Source organism: Borostomias antarcticus (genome assembly GCF_949987555.1).
Source record: "Borostomias antarcticus genome assembly, chromosome: 18".
In the NCBI taxonomy this organism is placed as follows: Eukaryota; Metazoa; Chordata; class Actinopteri; order Stomiiformes; family Stomiidae; genus Borostomias; species Borostomias antarcticus.
Window position 1 is genome coordinate 5,473,820 of NC_140251.1, and position 14,600 is coordinate 5,488,419.

Sequence of the window (14,600 nt, forward strand, 5' to 3'; positions counted from 1 at the left end):
AGACCATGGCTGTCTGAGAGAGGGAGACAGAGAGAGGAGGAGCCATGCTATGGAGCCAGCCAGCCTCCCATGGACCCCTGCACCCCCCGCCCCCCCCCGCCACCCCGCCCCTCTAGACATATGCCCTCCTCTCATCCTTCTGAGGCCTGTCTACGCTTCACCCCCAGCACTTAGATGGAGCCCATCGCATTCAGATCCCCCTGCCCCCCACCCATCACCCATCCCTCACCTTGACCCATGACCTTCACTCTCCAGAGCATACACCAAGCCAGGGGCAGAGACTTGAGAGACTGACCCCATTAAGACATGATGGACTACTAGGTGAAGCTGCACTGGTGGTTTGAAATGCTTTACAAGTAGACAAACATACTGTACACATACCTGCAAAAACTCTCCTACACACGTACACAGACACTCACTCACACTTACCTATACACGCACAGGCAAGCACACTCATACACACACACACACACACACACACACACACACACACACACACACTCTAGTATCCTACTTTAGTAGACCCTATAATAACCCTGTAATTATAACTTAATCCATTGTGCTACCATGTTGAATAACAATAGCAATGTCTGTGCGCCACTGCCTGTGTCATATTGTCATATTGTGTGTCATATTTTAGTTGTACAAAATAAGCAAACTGCTCATTCTCATGTACAATTTAGTGTCATTTTACTATCTTTCATATGTGAACGCCTGCAAAGACGATTTCTGTCTCCTCTGCCTTTGACTCGTCTAACTCAGAATTCATCCCTGTTGTTATAACTAAATTTAATGAGTATACATGTAGATATCCACACAAAAAAAAAATAGTTTTACGAAGCTGGGACTGATTGTACAGTAACTATCGATGAGCCACTAGGATTCCTGTCTGCAGCCCCGCCAAGCTCATTTTGCACAGTAACGTTTGAGGGAAATCTCAGTGTGCTGGAGTTTGTTGGAGCTATTCTCATCACTGTGATGGGGGTGTATTATGGCTGTCTGCTCCATAACCTGTAGCTGCTGTGTGTGTGTGTGTGTGTGTGTGTGTGTGTGTGTGTGTGTGTGTGTGCGGCGTGAAAATGTGCATGGGGGGGGGGGGGGGGGTGAATGTGTGTGTAAAGTATGTGCATGCGTGCGTGCGTGTTTGTGCGTGTGTGTACGTAGTTCTTGAACCTACACACAAACCTCTCACGTTAAGTAACAATCATGTCTCTAAATTCTAGCTCTTTTCTCTCTCTCTCTTTCTCACTCTCCCTCCCCCCCTTCATCCATCATCAAAGGGACATACAGGGTATGAGGTGTGTGTGTGTGTGTGTGTGTGTGTGTGTGTGTGTGTGTGCGTGTGTGCGTGCATGCGCGTGTGTGTGTGAGGAGGCACTGCTGTTCCAAATCTCTATCAGGGGCCGTAGGAGCTGATGGAGCTTTAGTAAACATGGTAGGATGGTCTGTCTAGCCGCACCTACATACTATATACATACCAGTGTAAATAGAGATGCCATAGATACTGTACCAAACCTTTAGAGACTATGGAAAAGGAGGGTAACTAACAAATACTGTAGGAACTCAAGTTATTATATGAATATGAATATACTTAATAAAGGTTTTCACTGTAGAACTATGTGGACTTTACTGTTGTCGTTCTTATTCATTCACATGTTGGTGTCGTATATTGTATGAGACTTCTAGACATGGATATAAATCTGTGCAGACTTTTCTCACACTCTCTTTTGTCCTGTTCTGATAGTACTCAGCATGACATCCAGTAACTAGTCACTTAGAATAATGGGAATGTAATGAGGCCCATCATTTGATTACACCATGTTGAAAATTATGATAATCCAGGAGCACCTGCTTGGTAGAACACCAATTCATTACAGTGGGAGTTAATAGTATTTTTTTCTTTAGCTGGTAATAAAGTTGATTTTACATGTCTGATTCCAATAATGCCCAACATGTTTATGCGTGCTGTATTCTCTTGAATAAGCCATTCCTCATATTTGTGCAATATTCCAATCTTGAGACATATGTATTTCAACAGTCCACCTCAACACTTTCACCACTTCTCTGCCTCCGAAGTCCATGATGCATTGCAGCCTGCTTCTCCTTAGCTCCACCCCTGACAGGAAGGGTTTATACCATAGATGTATCAATACCAGTTTATACCTCCATGGTTTGCACCGAAACCTCTTACCTCCATGACCGAAACGTCCATGGTTTCGGCCAAACAAAACGTTTTTTTTCCATGTTTCCTTTGTTGTCAGATATAGATGACTAAGATGTAGTATTTTACAGCACTGTTAGAAAGTGATATGATAGGCACATTGTATCGGAAAAAGGATGCCATGATAACCATTCTTGCTCTATTGCTGGGGCAGTTGCTATAATTTACCAAAGGAATGGCCGGCCACAACACTAAACAATGAGGATGGTTGTGATTTCACTGTATGATATAGGCAACTCATAACCCATAGTAATAATGATCATTAGGCTATGTTTGTTGTTGTAACTATTTCTGACTTAAGTAGATGACAATGACATGTTATAATGTAGGCAAATGGAAAGAAGCCCAATATCTTCGCAAATAAACATAAAAAAATGGTAAAATCCGTGGAATATTTTAGTAGGCCTAGGCTATAGCACACACACACACACACACACACCTCATACCCTGTATGTCCCTTTGATGATGGATGAAGGGAGGGGGGAGAGAGAGTGAGAAAGAGAGAGAGAGAAAAGAGCTAGAATTTAGTGACATGATTGTTACTTAATGTGAGAGGTTTGTGTGTAGGTTCAAGAACTACGGTCCTCCCCTAGCCTAGATGCAAAGGAACATGTCATTGGATTGTTAGGCTATGACACGCATTTCAGAAAAAGAAAATCGCTATTCGCGATGTAATCTGCATCTAATCTAATCAATAGAACTTTGTGTAAACAACTATTTTTGAGTGACATTTGATTTGATGTCCCGTTCATGTAAATAATCCAAATATATGAAAAAATGCATGCATTTTGTCTGCACTTCTCTGCTCATCTCATCAGTGCATTTATATGGGCAGGACTGGACTAACGTTAACAGCCAATATGTAAACATGCTTCCTGTCTGTACAATTGATTAATCTTGTTTTGTCCTGAAATTTGGTCAGATTTGTCTCTATAATAGTAATCATAGGCTAGCCCACAGAAAATCAGGCAACTAATACAATTCTGATTGAAGACGTAACGAGTGGTGTCCCATTTCTTAGGTAAAGATTTCATCCCCTATCCCTTATATAGCCTATGGCTCCGTTGTGAATGGCCACTACCCAGTCGAGGGGACTCCAGTCTAGGTGCTAGGGCTAAGGGGGAGTATTGGAATTGGGTCTTAATGTGCTTCTGTAACTGGGCAGTGACAGTGAATGTGCTTCGTAGGCATATGGGCAGTGAAACTGGGGACTAGGCTACTATTCCTCAACTCCTACTCCTCCAACAAACTCCTGCAAAACAATCCTGAACACTTATAGGCTACTACACTTCCAACTCGATGCAACAACCAACCAACTACAATAACCTTTAAAGTAAGGCAGGTTTCGCTTCAGGAGGGGCTTCTTGTGAAGTTGTATGAAGGTGGTGAATGTGTTGAGGTGCATTGCGGGGAGTGATTGGGGGGCTGTCAGGGGGACGATGCTTACAGTATGGTGTATCAGGCTTTGATCCGGTCTGTCCTGGACTATGGTGGCCTCGCGTATGGGAGTGCGGCGCCGACTACCTTGGCGAGGCTGGATGTGGTGCAGGCAAAGGCACTGAGGGTGTGCTGTGGGGTGTTTCACACGACGCCCATCCCGGATTTGTTGGTTGAGGTGGGGGAGGCCCACCTGTGGTTGCGGCGAGTTAAGCTGGCTCTGCATTATATAGCGAAGTTTAGTGGCCAGAGGCCTGGTCACCCAGGGAAGGCTGTTGGTGGAGGGGTGCTGGGAGTGAGGGAGTAGTAGGAGAGGGAAGTGGAGCTTTGTGAACCGGGTCTGGATGGAGGAGGCGGGGCTTGGCCTGGGTGTGGTGGCGCCGGTGGTGGTCTGGCCGTGTGTGCCTCCGTGGCTCTTGCCTACGCCGGAGGTGGACGTCTCCCTGCTGGGGTCGGTGAGGGTGGGGGGAAGGGGGTGAGGGCCCGGCTGGGCTGGTGAGGGGAAGGTTGCGGAGTGTGTGGGCGGCGCATTTGCAGATCTTCACAGATGGTTCGGTGGACCCCCGGAGTGGGAAGGCTTGTTTTGCCATCCATATCCCCCAGTTGCGTTTTAACGAGGGCAGGCGCCTGATGGGCTGTCGGTGTTCACTGCTGAGGTGATGGCGCTGGTGTAGGCGCTGGACTGGGTTGAGCGCCCGCAGCGGGTGGTTGTGTGTTCCGACTCAGCGGCTGCCCTGGGGGGCCTGAGCGGGGGTTCATGGGCTAGGCCCGATCTCATCCTGGAACTGGTGATGGCTCTGTACAGGGTGGAGGGTGGGGGATAGGGTGGGGTTTATGTGGGTCCCGGCTCATGTGGGGGGAGGGGAATGAGGCTGTGGATGCAGTTGCTAAGGGGGCTTTAGGGCAGGAGGTGGTAGGGGTGGGGGTGGATCTGGGGGTAGCTGAGTGGAGAGGTAGGATACGGGGGGTGCTGATGGAGAGGTGGCAGGCTGAGTGGGAGGTGGAGGCGAGACGGAGGCATTTCCATGGGATCCAGGGGAGTGTTAGGGGGGAGAGCGGCACCCTGGGAAGGGGTAGGAGGGAACAGGTCATGATGACCAGGCTTCGGCTTGGTCATTGTGGCCTGGCCTGGGACCTGGCCCAGATGGGGAAACGTGGATGGTCTGTGTAGCTGTGGGGGGAGGGTGACGGTGAGGCATGTCATATTGGAGTGCGGGAGGTACAGGAGGGAGAGGGCAGATATGTATGCTCATAGAGTGAGGGTGGGGGAGCCAGTTGTGTCTCTGAGGGTCCTTTTGGGCCATGGGAGTCACCAGTTTGAGGTGGGGAGCGCGGTGGCAAGCTTTATGTTCGCTACTGGCCTACATCTTAGGGTGTGAGGGTCTGGGAGGGGTGTAGTACCGTGTCTTGCCAGGGAAAGGCAGCTATAGCCTACGCCACGTCGGCGTCTAGCCTGCCAGAAACCAAAAGAAGAAGAAAAAGAAGGTTTCGCTTGCTTACATCACAACTCGAATCTGGAACCAAACAGATCACGTGACCGAGGCCTCGTTTGTCATCGGTCACGTGCTTTAAACAAAAAAAACAAAAAAAACGAATCGAGGTTTCATCAGGACCTGCCCTCGTGGATGCCTGCCCTACGTGCTCGACAAAAGCCTCGGAACTTCTGTCTCATACGTAACATCACTAGTGATATCCAATCCAATCGTTCCTTTAAAATAAGGCGCAAGCCCTGCTGTGCCAATACGTGCTACCCTGGGGCCTGGGCGGGATTTCAATTCAAACATTAAGCTCCTCCTTGGTTTTGTAGTTTCGTTTCTCGGTGCCACCAACCCGTTCAAACCAACTAATCCAGGAATTAATCATAACGGAGCAAGACAGACGACCATGGGTAACAACAGTGTGTCATTCGGCGAGCCAGAGCTAGCGCACGATGCTGGGCTATTGTGTACGTTGTGCCACAATGTATATCGGAACCCATTCACCTTGAAATGCAGGCATCGTTTCTGCAAGCGCTGCATAGGAGAATTGTGGAGCGACTCGGCCACCGGCCCGTACTACTGTCCGGAGTGTAAAGAGGAGTACAGGACGCTGCCGTTTGAGAGAGACCCTCTGAGGCCGATCCGCCCTGTATGGCGAATCGGGACGTCTAATGTCAGGACTTTGTCAGGTGGGGACGACGTCGAGATTACTGGTGCGTTCGTTTGTGGTCGGACGTGGCAAGTCGCAAGTGGTAAAATACCTACTTCCGACCTGTGTGCATTCGAGCTATAGCGAATGATATGATGATGATATGGTGCATTCGTTTGTGGTCGGAGGTGGCAAGTCGCAAGTGGCAAAATACCGACCTGTGTGCATTCGAGCTATATACCATTATATCACAGTTACCTAGTTATATCTATATACCATTATATCACAGTTACCTAGTTATATCTATATACCATTATATCACAGTTACCTAGTTATATCTATATACCATTATATCACAGTTACCTAGTTATATCTATATACCATTATATCACAGTTACCTAGTTATATCTAGTGCATTCGAGCAACTGGGGGCTGAGAAACATATCAGAATTTGCGACGAGGAAGTGCGAGTTCATGCGGTGTTTTAATCATTCCTAGTAGCAAGTCACAAATTGCCACCTCCCAGTTATAAACGAACGCACCAATATTATATGATATTGACGTCAGCCGGCAACTGGGGGCTGAGAAACATATCCGAATTTGCGACGAGGAAGTGCGAGTTTATGCGGCGTTTTATTTAATCATTCCTAGTAGCAAGTCGCAATTTGCCATCTCCCAGTTATAAACGAACGCACCATACATCCTCGCCTTGTTTTGCTCAAACTGGCGGAAGTTTATCCGGGCAAAGTCCGAAAGTTTGTTCGTAACGTCAGCTAGTCTAAATGTAATATTAAGTGTTCGGTCTACTGAATCAACAATGCAATTGTTGTACGTTTGGATTTTGATTTACTGACTCACCAAATGCAATTGTTTTTCTTCTTTAACAGGCTTCTCCCTGTCCAAAGGTCTGCTTGGGAAGAGAACGGCCAGCTCCCCTGCTCCAGACCAACCCTGCAACAGCAAGCGCCTGGCCACGGGCCTCCGGGGGCCTTCTGGCGACGGAGAGAGACCCACCACCTCTTCCTCAGTCAACCCCACCAGGCAACCAGACCCTGAGCCATCTAGCCAGGGAGAGAGACCACCCTCTGAGACACCAGGCGCTAGTTCCATCCTGTCTAATCACCCACCACCGGTCTCCGGAGATATGACACTGGCCAATGCCAAGTCCCCAAGGGAGGCCACACCCCTCCAAGAACCGCCAGGGAAGGATAAACATAAAATAGAGAGCACGCCTCCTGCAAGAGAAGCTCCTGTTTCACCAGAGAAAACCCCTATGACGACGGTGACACCCACTGAAACTGACCCCACAGGACATGTGCTCGGGGACACCCCCGGACAGATCAGCAAACCACCTCCGATCACCGCCACCAGCTCCCCGGCGCGACCCAGCGCGACCCCCAAACCCGAGGCCCCCGCCGCCGACCACGTGCCCTGCCACTACTGCCCCAGCCCCGGGCAGCGCCCCCCACCCCCCGCGGTGAAGACCTGCCTGGTGTGCGGGGCCTCCATGTGCGCCGACCACCTGCGGCCCCACCTGGAGTCCCCAGTGTTCCGGAGCCACACCCTGGTGGCCCCCGTGGAGGACATGGCTCCCTGGCGGTGCGCCGACCACCAGGAGATGACGCGCATCTACTGCCGCCGGTGCAGCGTGTGTGTGTGCACCGTCTGCACCGTCATCGGCTCGCACCGCGACCATGCCTGCGTCAGCATCAGGGAGGCGGAGGCGGAGCTGAGGGTGAGACTGGCGTCGCGCGGTCACGTCGACGCGACGCTCCAGGCGACTTTTATAGATGTGATGACGCGCTGTGATATTGTGCATGGGTAGTAGGCACGATTGCTGTCTGATTTCAGTGTGCTAAAACAAATCCATAGTGTAAAGCTGAGGATACACTACAAGATTTTATGCCCGGTTTTATACACGATTCACAATCCTGCCGAGTCTGTCCTAGTCAGCAGCAGTCTGCACTAGTTGGGGGTAGTCGGAAGTGGCAATTTGGCACAGAAATCTGTAAGTGTATGAGGGGTACAGATTTAAATCGGCAAGCGTATGATGAGAACAGACTTCTCCCGATCCGAGTCGGAGCGAGTCGGAGCATATCAAACGTTTGATATTTTTGAGCAGATTCTGGACGCAATCGTGTAGTGTAAACTCGTCACCACCCAGTCCAGTCATTAAATGTGCGATACCCTGTTTTTCAGTTGTCATACAAAAATCAGCAGAGGCCAGTCGTCTAGTCTAGTGTATACTCCCAGTCATTTCATAATCTATTAAAATTGTGAAAGTCTTCTAGTGTATCCGAGGCTTAGGTTGGTTGGCTGGCAGGCAGGCATCAATCAATCAATCAAAGCTTTATTTGTATAGCGCATTTCATACCCAGAGGCAACACAATGCGCTTTACAGAGAACAAAGGAGGTGGGCATACGACCCACCCCTACATATTCCAGAGGGAAGCAAAAAAACAGTAATCACCCGGGGGCCAGATAAGTGAGCTGTAAAAATTCTTCCCTGACCCCTCTCAACAAGGCGATCGAGCAAGCTCCTGGAGTATGTTTGTCTACCGGCTAAAAACATTTATAAAGCAATACATTACATTTAATTACATTTCAGAGTAAGAGAGGCTAAAAAAGCATCATAGGAGAGACATGGCAAATACTGGTGTGTGTTTGCTATGGCCCAGGCCTAAAGCCGGAAGTGGGCTGGTGTATGTCTGTGTGTACGTGTGTGTGTGTGTGTGTGTGTGTGTGTGTGTGTGTATAAAGGCATGCGCTTTATTGATGGCATTGTTACAGCAACGGTAGACAAAGGACAACAAAGAAGCACAATGAAGACTAAATACAAATTTACAAAACTAAAATAAACTAAACAAGAAAGAAAATAAATAAGCTTATACTAGTAGACGGTACACGTGCCTTATGCATAGAGAGATCAGAGGCATTAAGACCACATTCTTGGGCTCTGCTTGTCCTCGTGAAAGATCCATGGTTTTTCTTTCAGGGGAACCTGAAAGACCAGATGGTTCAACTGCAGGAAACGGAGCACGTGTTACTGAACAGACTGTCTGAGCTGACGGAGAAGAAACAGGCTTCACAGGTAAGAGGAGGCGGTCCGGCCTGCTCCACCAGACACTGGTTCTGTTCAACCCGGCTCCCAAAAAAAAAACACCTGCTTCACTAATAGGGGTCGGGGCGGTTGTGGTTCAAGTTTGTAGGTCGTCCAATGATTGTAGGGTCAGTGGTTCGAATCCTGGCCCCTCCCATCCACACTTCAAAGTGTCCTTGAGCAAGACACTGGCCCAGTCCCAATGTCCACCCTTGCAGACTCACAGACTTAAGGGTGCGCTCCCGCAAAGTCCGCGAGGGCTTAGGGGTGTCCCAATGTCAAATCGGCAATTGCATGAGGGCTCTCTGGAAGACATTTTGAGCCCTTTATGGCCCCTTACCGTAAGTCTGCACTTCTGCAGACTTCGCCAAAGGGAATTACCCACAGTTCATATATCGTTGTGATGTGAAACACGGGGTTACCTGAAGAACAGCCAATAAACAAGCACGGACAGATCAACCAACCCTAATGTTCACGTTACAAAACAAAATATGTTTTCATGTTTTCAGCTGGACTTGCTTATCTGCACAAGTAGCCTTATAATTATTTTGGTTTCATCATTTTAAGTATGGGTTATTAACCCCATGGGTTTGTATAATGTGATTTGTGTAAAAATATGTAGGCTATGGTTATAAATTACATCGATTTCTGTTGCTCTAAATCATATGATTTCCCAGTTAAAAGCAGTATGACATTAATCACCCATGTCGGTGCAGTGTTCTTTGAATTGAGATTTCCAACATGAATATGGAAAGAGTTGTGAGGTGCAGGAATGTGTATACATAATATATTATCATTCTTAAGTAAATACTTTTGGATTCATCACAAACAAGAATCACAGACAGCATATCACCACAAAATGAAATTATTTCAACAAGTTGAACAGACATGTTTTGAGGGTAACACAGAGTTTGGATAATGTAAAGGGGATTTGACTCAGCCCAAAATTAATTTACATGAAGGCCTACAAGAAAAACATGTAAAATTGAAAATTTGATAAAAAGCCCCACACCCACAATAGTAAGAAATATGTTTTCACGTCAACGTAATGTGATGTTGCAAGTGCTGTCCCATTCCTTTTTATACCAATTCGAGCCCTTGCAGCCTCTCGCACTCAACCACTTCACCAGGTGACGTCAATAAGTCTGTGAGGGCTCAGGGCTTGAGGGTTTAGGGGGGACATTGGGACTGGGCCACTGAGCGCCAAATTGCTCCCAATGAGCAGGCTAGCACCTTGCATGGCAGCTGCCGCCATTGGTGTGTGAATGTGTGTGTGAATGAGAGGCCTTTATAAAGCGCTTTTGATAAAAGCTCTATATAAGTGCAGTCCATTTACCATCCGTTTAATAGAGAGTGTGTGTGGGTCCGTCCGTCCCTCTCCTCAGCTGGCCTTGCGGGAGGCGCGGCTGGGAGTGCAGCGGCAGTACGGGGCCCTGCGGGAGGCCCTGGAGCAGGAGGAGCAGCAGGCCCTGCTGTGCGTCTCCCAGGAGGAGAGCCGGGCCGTGGGGAGCCAGGAGGGCCAGCTCTCCCTGCTGCGGGACAGCCTGGCGTCTGTCCAGAAGGGGCTCCACACCCTGGAGGGGCTGGCCGATGCCACGGGCCCGGCACGCATGCGCGAACAGGCCTTCATCATGGTATGTTTCTGTTCGACGCAGACGTGCGTCTGTGTGAACAGGTGCCCGTGTGTATGTGATTACGAGCCAGTATACCTACCGCTTGTACAGCAAAAGGCCTGTCGGTATTGTGTATTAAAACATGTTATTGTTCCCATCAGGAATACAGCAAAGTAACCCAAAGGTAAGCAACTGTGATGAATTGTTCTGTAACACCTCTTTTCACTGACCACAGAGAAATTCAGAACTTGTGAAAAGTAACCAGTGTATTTGAAAAGTAATTAGTGTATTTGAAAAGTAACTAGAGTATTTGAAAGAAGAGTAAAAAAAGAAGCTGAGCCCGATAAGTCATCGCAAGCAAAACCGTTTTACATGTAGCAGGATAGAGTGGTGAGTGGATAGGAAACTCTCCTATAATATCCCCGTTCCAGACACACCACACAGACTTGTTCCACCATGTTATTCTATGGTTAGTAGTATCGGTAGCAGAAACTGTAGTAGTAGCAGTATTAGTAGGACAACGAGTGTTAATGCGGCCAGTGGAAGCCTCATACCATGACTCATCATCTCTTCCCTTCCTCCACTCCTCCTCCGCGCCTCCTCTCCTCTCCCAGTGTGAGAGAGAGGCAGTGTGGTGTGGAGTTGCTGCCGGCTCCTGAGGAGGTCAACCAAGCCCGTCTGACCAGCCTGCAGCAGTGGACGGAGAAACGTCTGGACACGGTGGTGATCTCCCTACCGGACAGAGACCCGTACAGACTGCTCTGTGAGTGACTCCTGCCTCATCCTGCTCTCACTCTTACACACACTCGCACAGACTTAGGGACCAGTTGAAATTTATGGGAGGGGGTCAATGGAGGAGAACAGGGGAGGGTCATGCTTTTTTAAAACTTTAGTCCAAGGGAGGGTTACTGTTTTTTTTTTTATTTGAGTCCAGGGGAGGGTCATACAAATCTGAATCGATCAAAATAGGTTTCTTCAGCTTTTCGGAATTCAGCAAGCTGTTTTTAATTTGAGTCCAGCGGAGGGTCATACAAATCTGAATCGATCAAAATAGGTTTCTTCAGCTTTTCGGAATTCAGCAAGCTGTTTTGTATGACCCGGTGTAGGCTATCATTCCCTATCAGTCGATCTTTGTGCTTGGCCTATCCAGACAGTGGGCATATAGCCTACAGCATTTGGCGCAGCCCGCGTGTAGAACTAACAGACACCGGCATGCGGCCTGTTTTGAACCTGTGCTGACTGGAAAACAGAAGACTGAGAGGAATCAAACGAGTGTTGGGAGATTCTGCTGCCTCACACGGCAACCGTGTGGATAGCTCGATTTTAACTTTGCGTTCAAGTTATTTACCCATTTGGTGGGAGAGGGTAAATCTTTTTGTTGTCCCCCACCCGGCGACAGCCGAAGTGCTGACGTGTTTCGGCAGTATGCCTTCATCAGAGTATATGATGATCATATACTCTGAAGGCTTACTGCAGAAACGCATCAGCCCAGCAAAAAATAAATAAACTGAGTCAGACGTCTTGCACTTATTTTGGAGTTCTGCTATCCCACCTGGTAGGTTTTTTCCACAAGAATGTTTGTAATTTTGGTATTGTCTGGTCATTGTTGGGGTGGTGTGTAAGGCCTTAAAACCAGGAGCATATATGTTTATGGGACTGTTCAAAATGTATAGGAGGGCTGGAGGACTTATAGGAGGGCTGGAGGAAAATAAAAAATAAAAATGCTTGACCCTCCCTCTGACAGAATTGTTTTTTTCTCCAAGTATTTTCCTATAGCAGAACATCCACAGCCTAAGGGCTTGGCTCCACTGGGTCCATTAGCGTCAGCCTGCAACTATCAGACGCTAAGGAAATTAATCCATTGTAATTAATGACAGCGGCTCCACTGCAGTGTTCGATGCCTGCGTCCGATATTGGAGAATTGCCGAGGTTCATTTCTTAATTTTTGACGGTAGAATGTCGACGCTGACGGCCGCAGTGGAGCCAAGGGGTAAGAAGGCAACTAGAGGACGTGCACCTGTTCTACCTCAACCCAATTCCAAACATTCTCTTCATTGGCTGTTGGGTTTAGAATGTTTGGGGAAATAACTGTCACTTTTCCAATTTGTTCTGTAAATGTGTGTGTGTGTGTTTGTGAATTGGTTATTACATTTCTTTGTGTGTGTGCGTGCGTGCGTGTTCGGTGCAGACGGGATCAGCCCGTCTCTGGACCCAGACACGGCCCACCCCAAGCTGCTGCTGTCTGAGGAGAACAGGAAGGTGGCGTACACCGAGGCCCCCCAGGACTACCCGGAGCAGGAGGCTCGGTTTAACGGCTTCCCCCAGGTCCTGGCCTCCCGGCCGCTGGAAGAGGGCTGCTGGTACTGGGAGGTGGAGGTGCCGGGGGAGCTGGGCCGCTGGAAACTGGGGGTCTGTGAGGGCCGTATTGGGCGCAAGGGCCAGAAGGACAGCTGCCGTATCGGGTTCAACCCCTACTCCTGGTGCCTGCTGAGTGAGAGGGGCAAGGTAGAGGCCCTGCATGACAAGGTGGTGGTCCCAGTCAGTGCCGACGAGCTCCAAAGGGTGGGAGTGTTCCTGGACTTTGAAGGGGGGAGCCTGTCGTTCTACAGAGTAGCACCAGGGGGAGCTCTAACCCTCCTGCATAGCTTCCAGCAGAGGTTCACAGAGCCGCTTTACCCCGCCCTGGCCGTGTCAAAAACACGTCTGACCGTCTCCGACCTGTTCCGTACACCTGCATCTGATTAGCTGCACTCCTTTTTATTATTTTTTTAAATCTATACTGTGCATCACTTAATATTGGGTGTATGATGGTTTTACATGTTCTGATGGTTTTAAATGTTTTTACATTTTCTAATTAATGACAGCATAATGTGCAATGCTTCAATGGGATTTTATAATGCCTCTTCTCATTTGCCGTGCCCTGGTAACCAGCAAATAAGAATTTAGATGGACCATGCAATAATCCAGTTCTTACATACTGAACATACATTCTGGTTATCTGCAGATAATAATTGAGATAGACACAATTTGTAACAAAATCCTGTTAAGTAATGTTTACTTTGTCTTTGCTTGGTTGGGTTTGTCTGGCCAATGAACCATGCCTACTGTGAAACATTAGGGGGCGGTGTTGAGCAACACAATTGGTAAAAGCAGTCTCCTACCTAGAATAGCAGAATATGCAATGCTCGAGATTTATTTTTATAGGGGAGTTTATGAAACATTTTTTCTTTACTTAGACTGTGTTAGTTACTAATTCTCTTTGTTCTCTCACTTAACTGAAAGTAAAACAAGCCACTAGCCTACTATATGTGTACCTGTCTATTTTGTACAATAAAGCATTATAAAGTACCTGTGTTAAGTGCAACACATATTTTTTGCTGATCAACATTGAGGACCTGACCTTTAGACTGCAGAGATGTGAGTGTGCACGTGCGGCGGTGTTGTGTAGAAACCGGTGTTTGCGTGGGCGGTAGAACGTCTGTTTCTCCCTTCAACAGGTGGTGCATCTGTTACTCCGAGCCTTCGCCGCCCGCAGCATGTGCTCGACCGACAACAAACAACCATCTGGGCATCGGTCTCTGTAGTTGTGACACGCGGTATTTGTGTTGCCAAGTCTCTGTCACTCAGCTGAGCTCTGTGGTGGGCGCCGGGGTTCATGTTGAGAGACGATGCCTCTGCGTTTGATGGAGAGAAGAGTCGCTGGGTCGTGTTAGCATAATTAGGTCCTCACTTCTCCTCAGGTGATTGGCTGGATGGGGGGGGCAGAGCTGTATGCTGACACAAACAGAGATCATTACCTCGGTTGCTCTGTGAAGACTGCTGTGTTATTCTGTAACAGTACTAAAGCATTTCTCTCTTCTCTCCTCTGGTTGGTATACACTCTCACACACACACACACACACACACTGAGTAACAGCTAATCCCCTGGCTCCACTAGCACCCTTCCTAGAAAAGTTAATTTCCTCTGTTAAGACTTCAAGTGGACATGTTTTTAAACACTTCAGTGTAGTACTGGACTGCCATGGCAACAATTTCACAGCGTCTAGCCAGTAAGATATCTGAGCCACGGGGAGGTCTCCATCTCTCTACTTACAGTACTTTT

The 14,600-nt window shown here is 48.2% G+C and overlaps 1 protein-coding gene across 1 annotated transcript; it reads left to right on the top strand.

Annotated features, from left to right (window-relative positions):
* Positions 1 to 6,929: 6,929 nt before the first annotated feature.
* Positions 6,930 to 13,777, top strand: LOC311320598 (tripartite motif-containing protein 14; the record flags this gene model as incomplete). The annotated part of the gene is made up of 6 exons (XM_084452385.1): positions 6,930 to 7,520; positions 8,781 to 8,876; positions 10,271 to 10,519; positions 10,660 to 10,682; positions 11,113 to 11,261; positions 12,687 to 13,777. The coding sequence occupies 6 exons, from the start codon at positions 6,930 to 6,932 to the stop codon at positions 13,241 to 13,243; spliced, it is 1,665 nt and encodes a 554-aa protein (XP_084308511.1). The 3' UTR covers positions 13,244 to 13,777.
* Between the last annotated feature and the right edge of the window lie 823 nt (positions 13,778 to 14,600).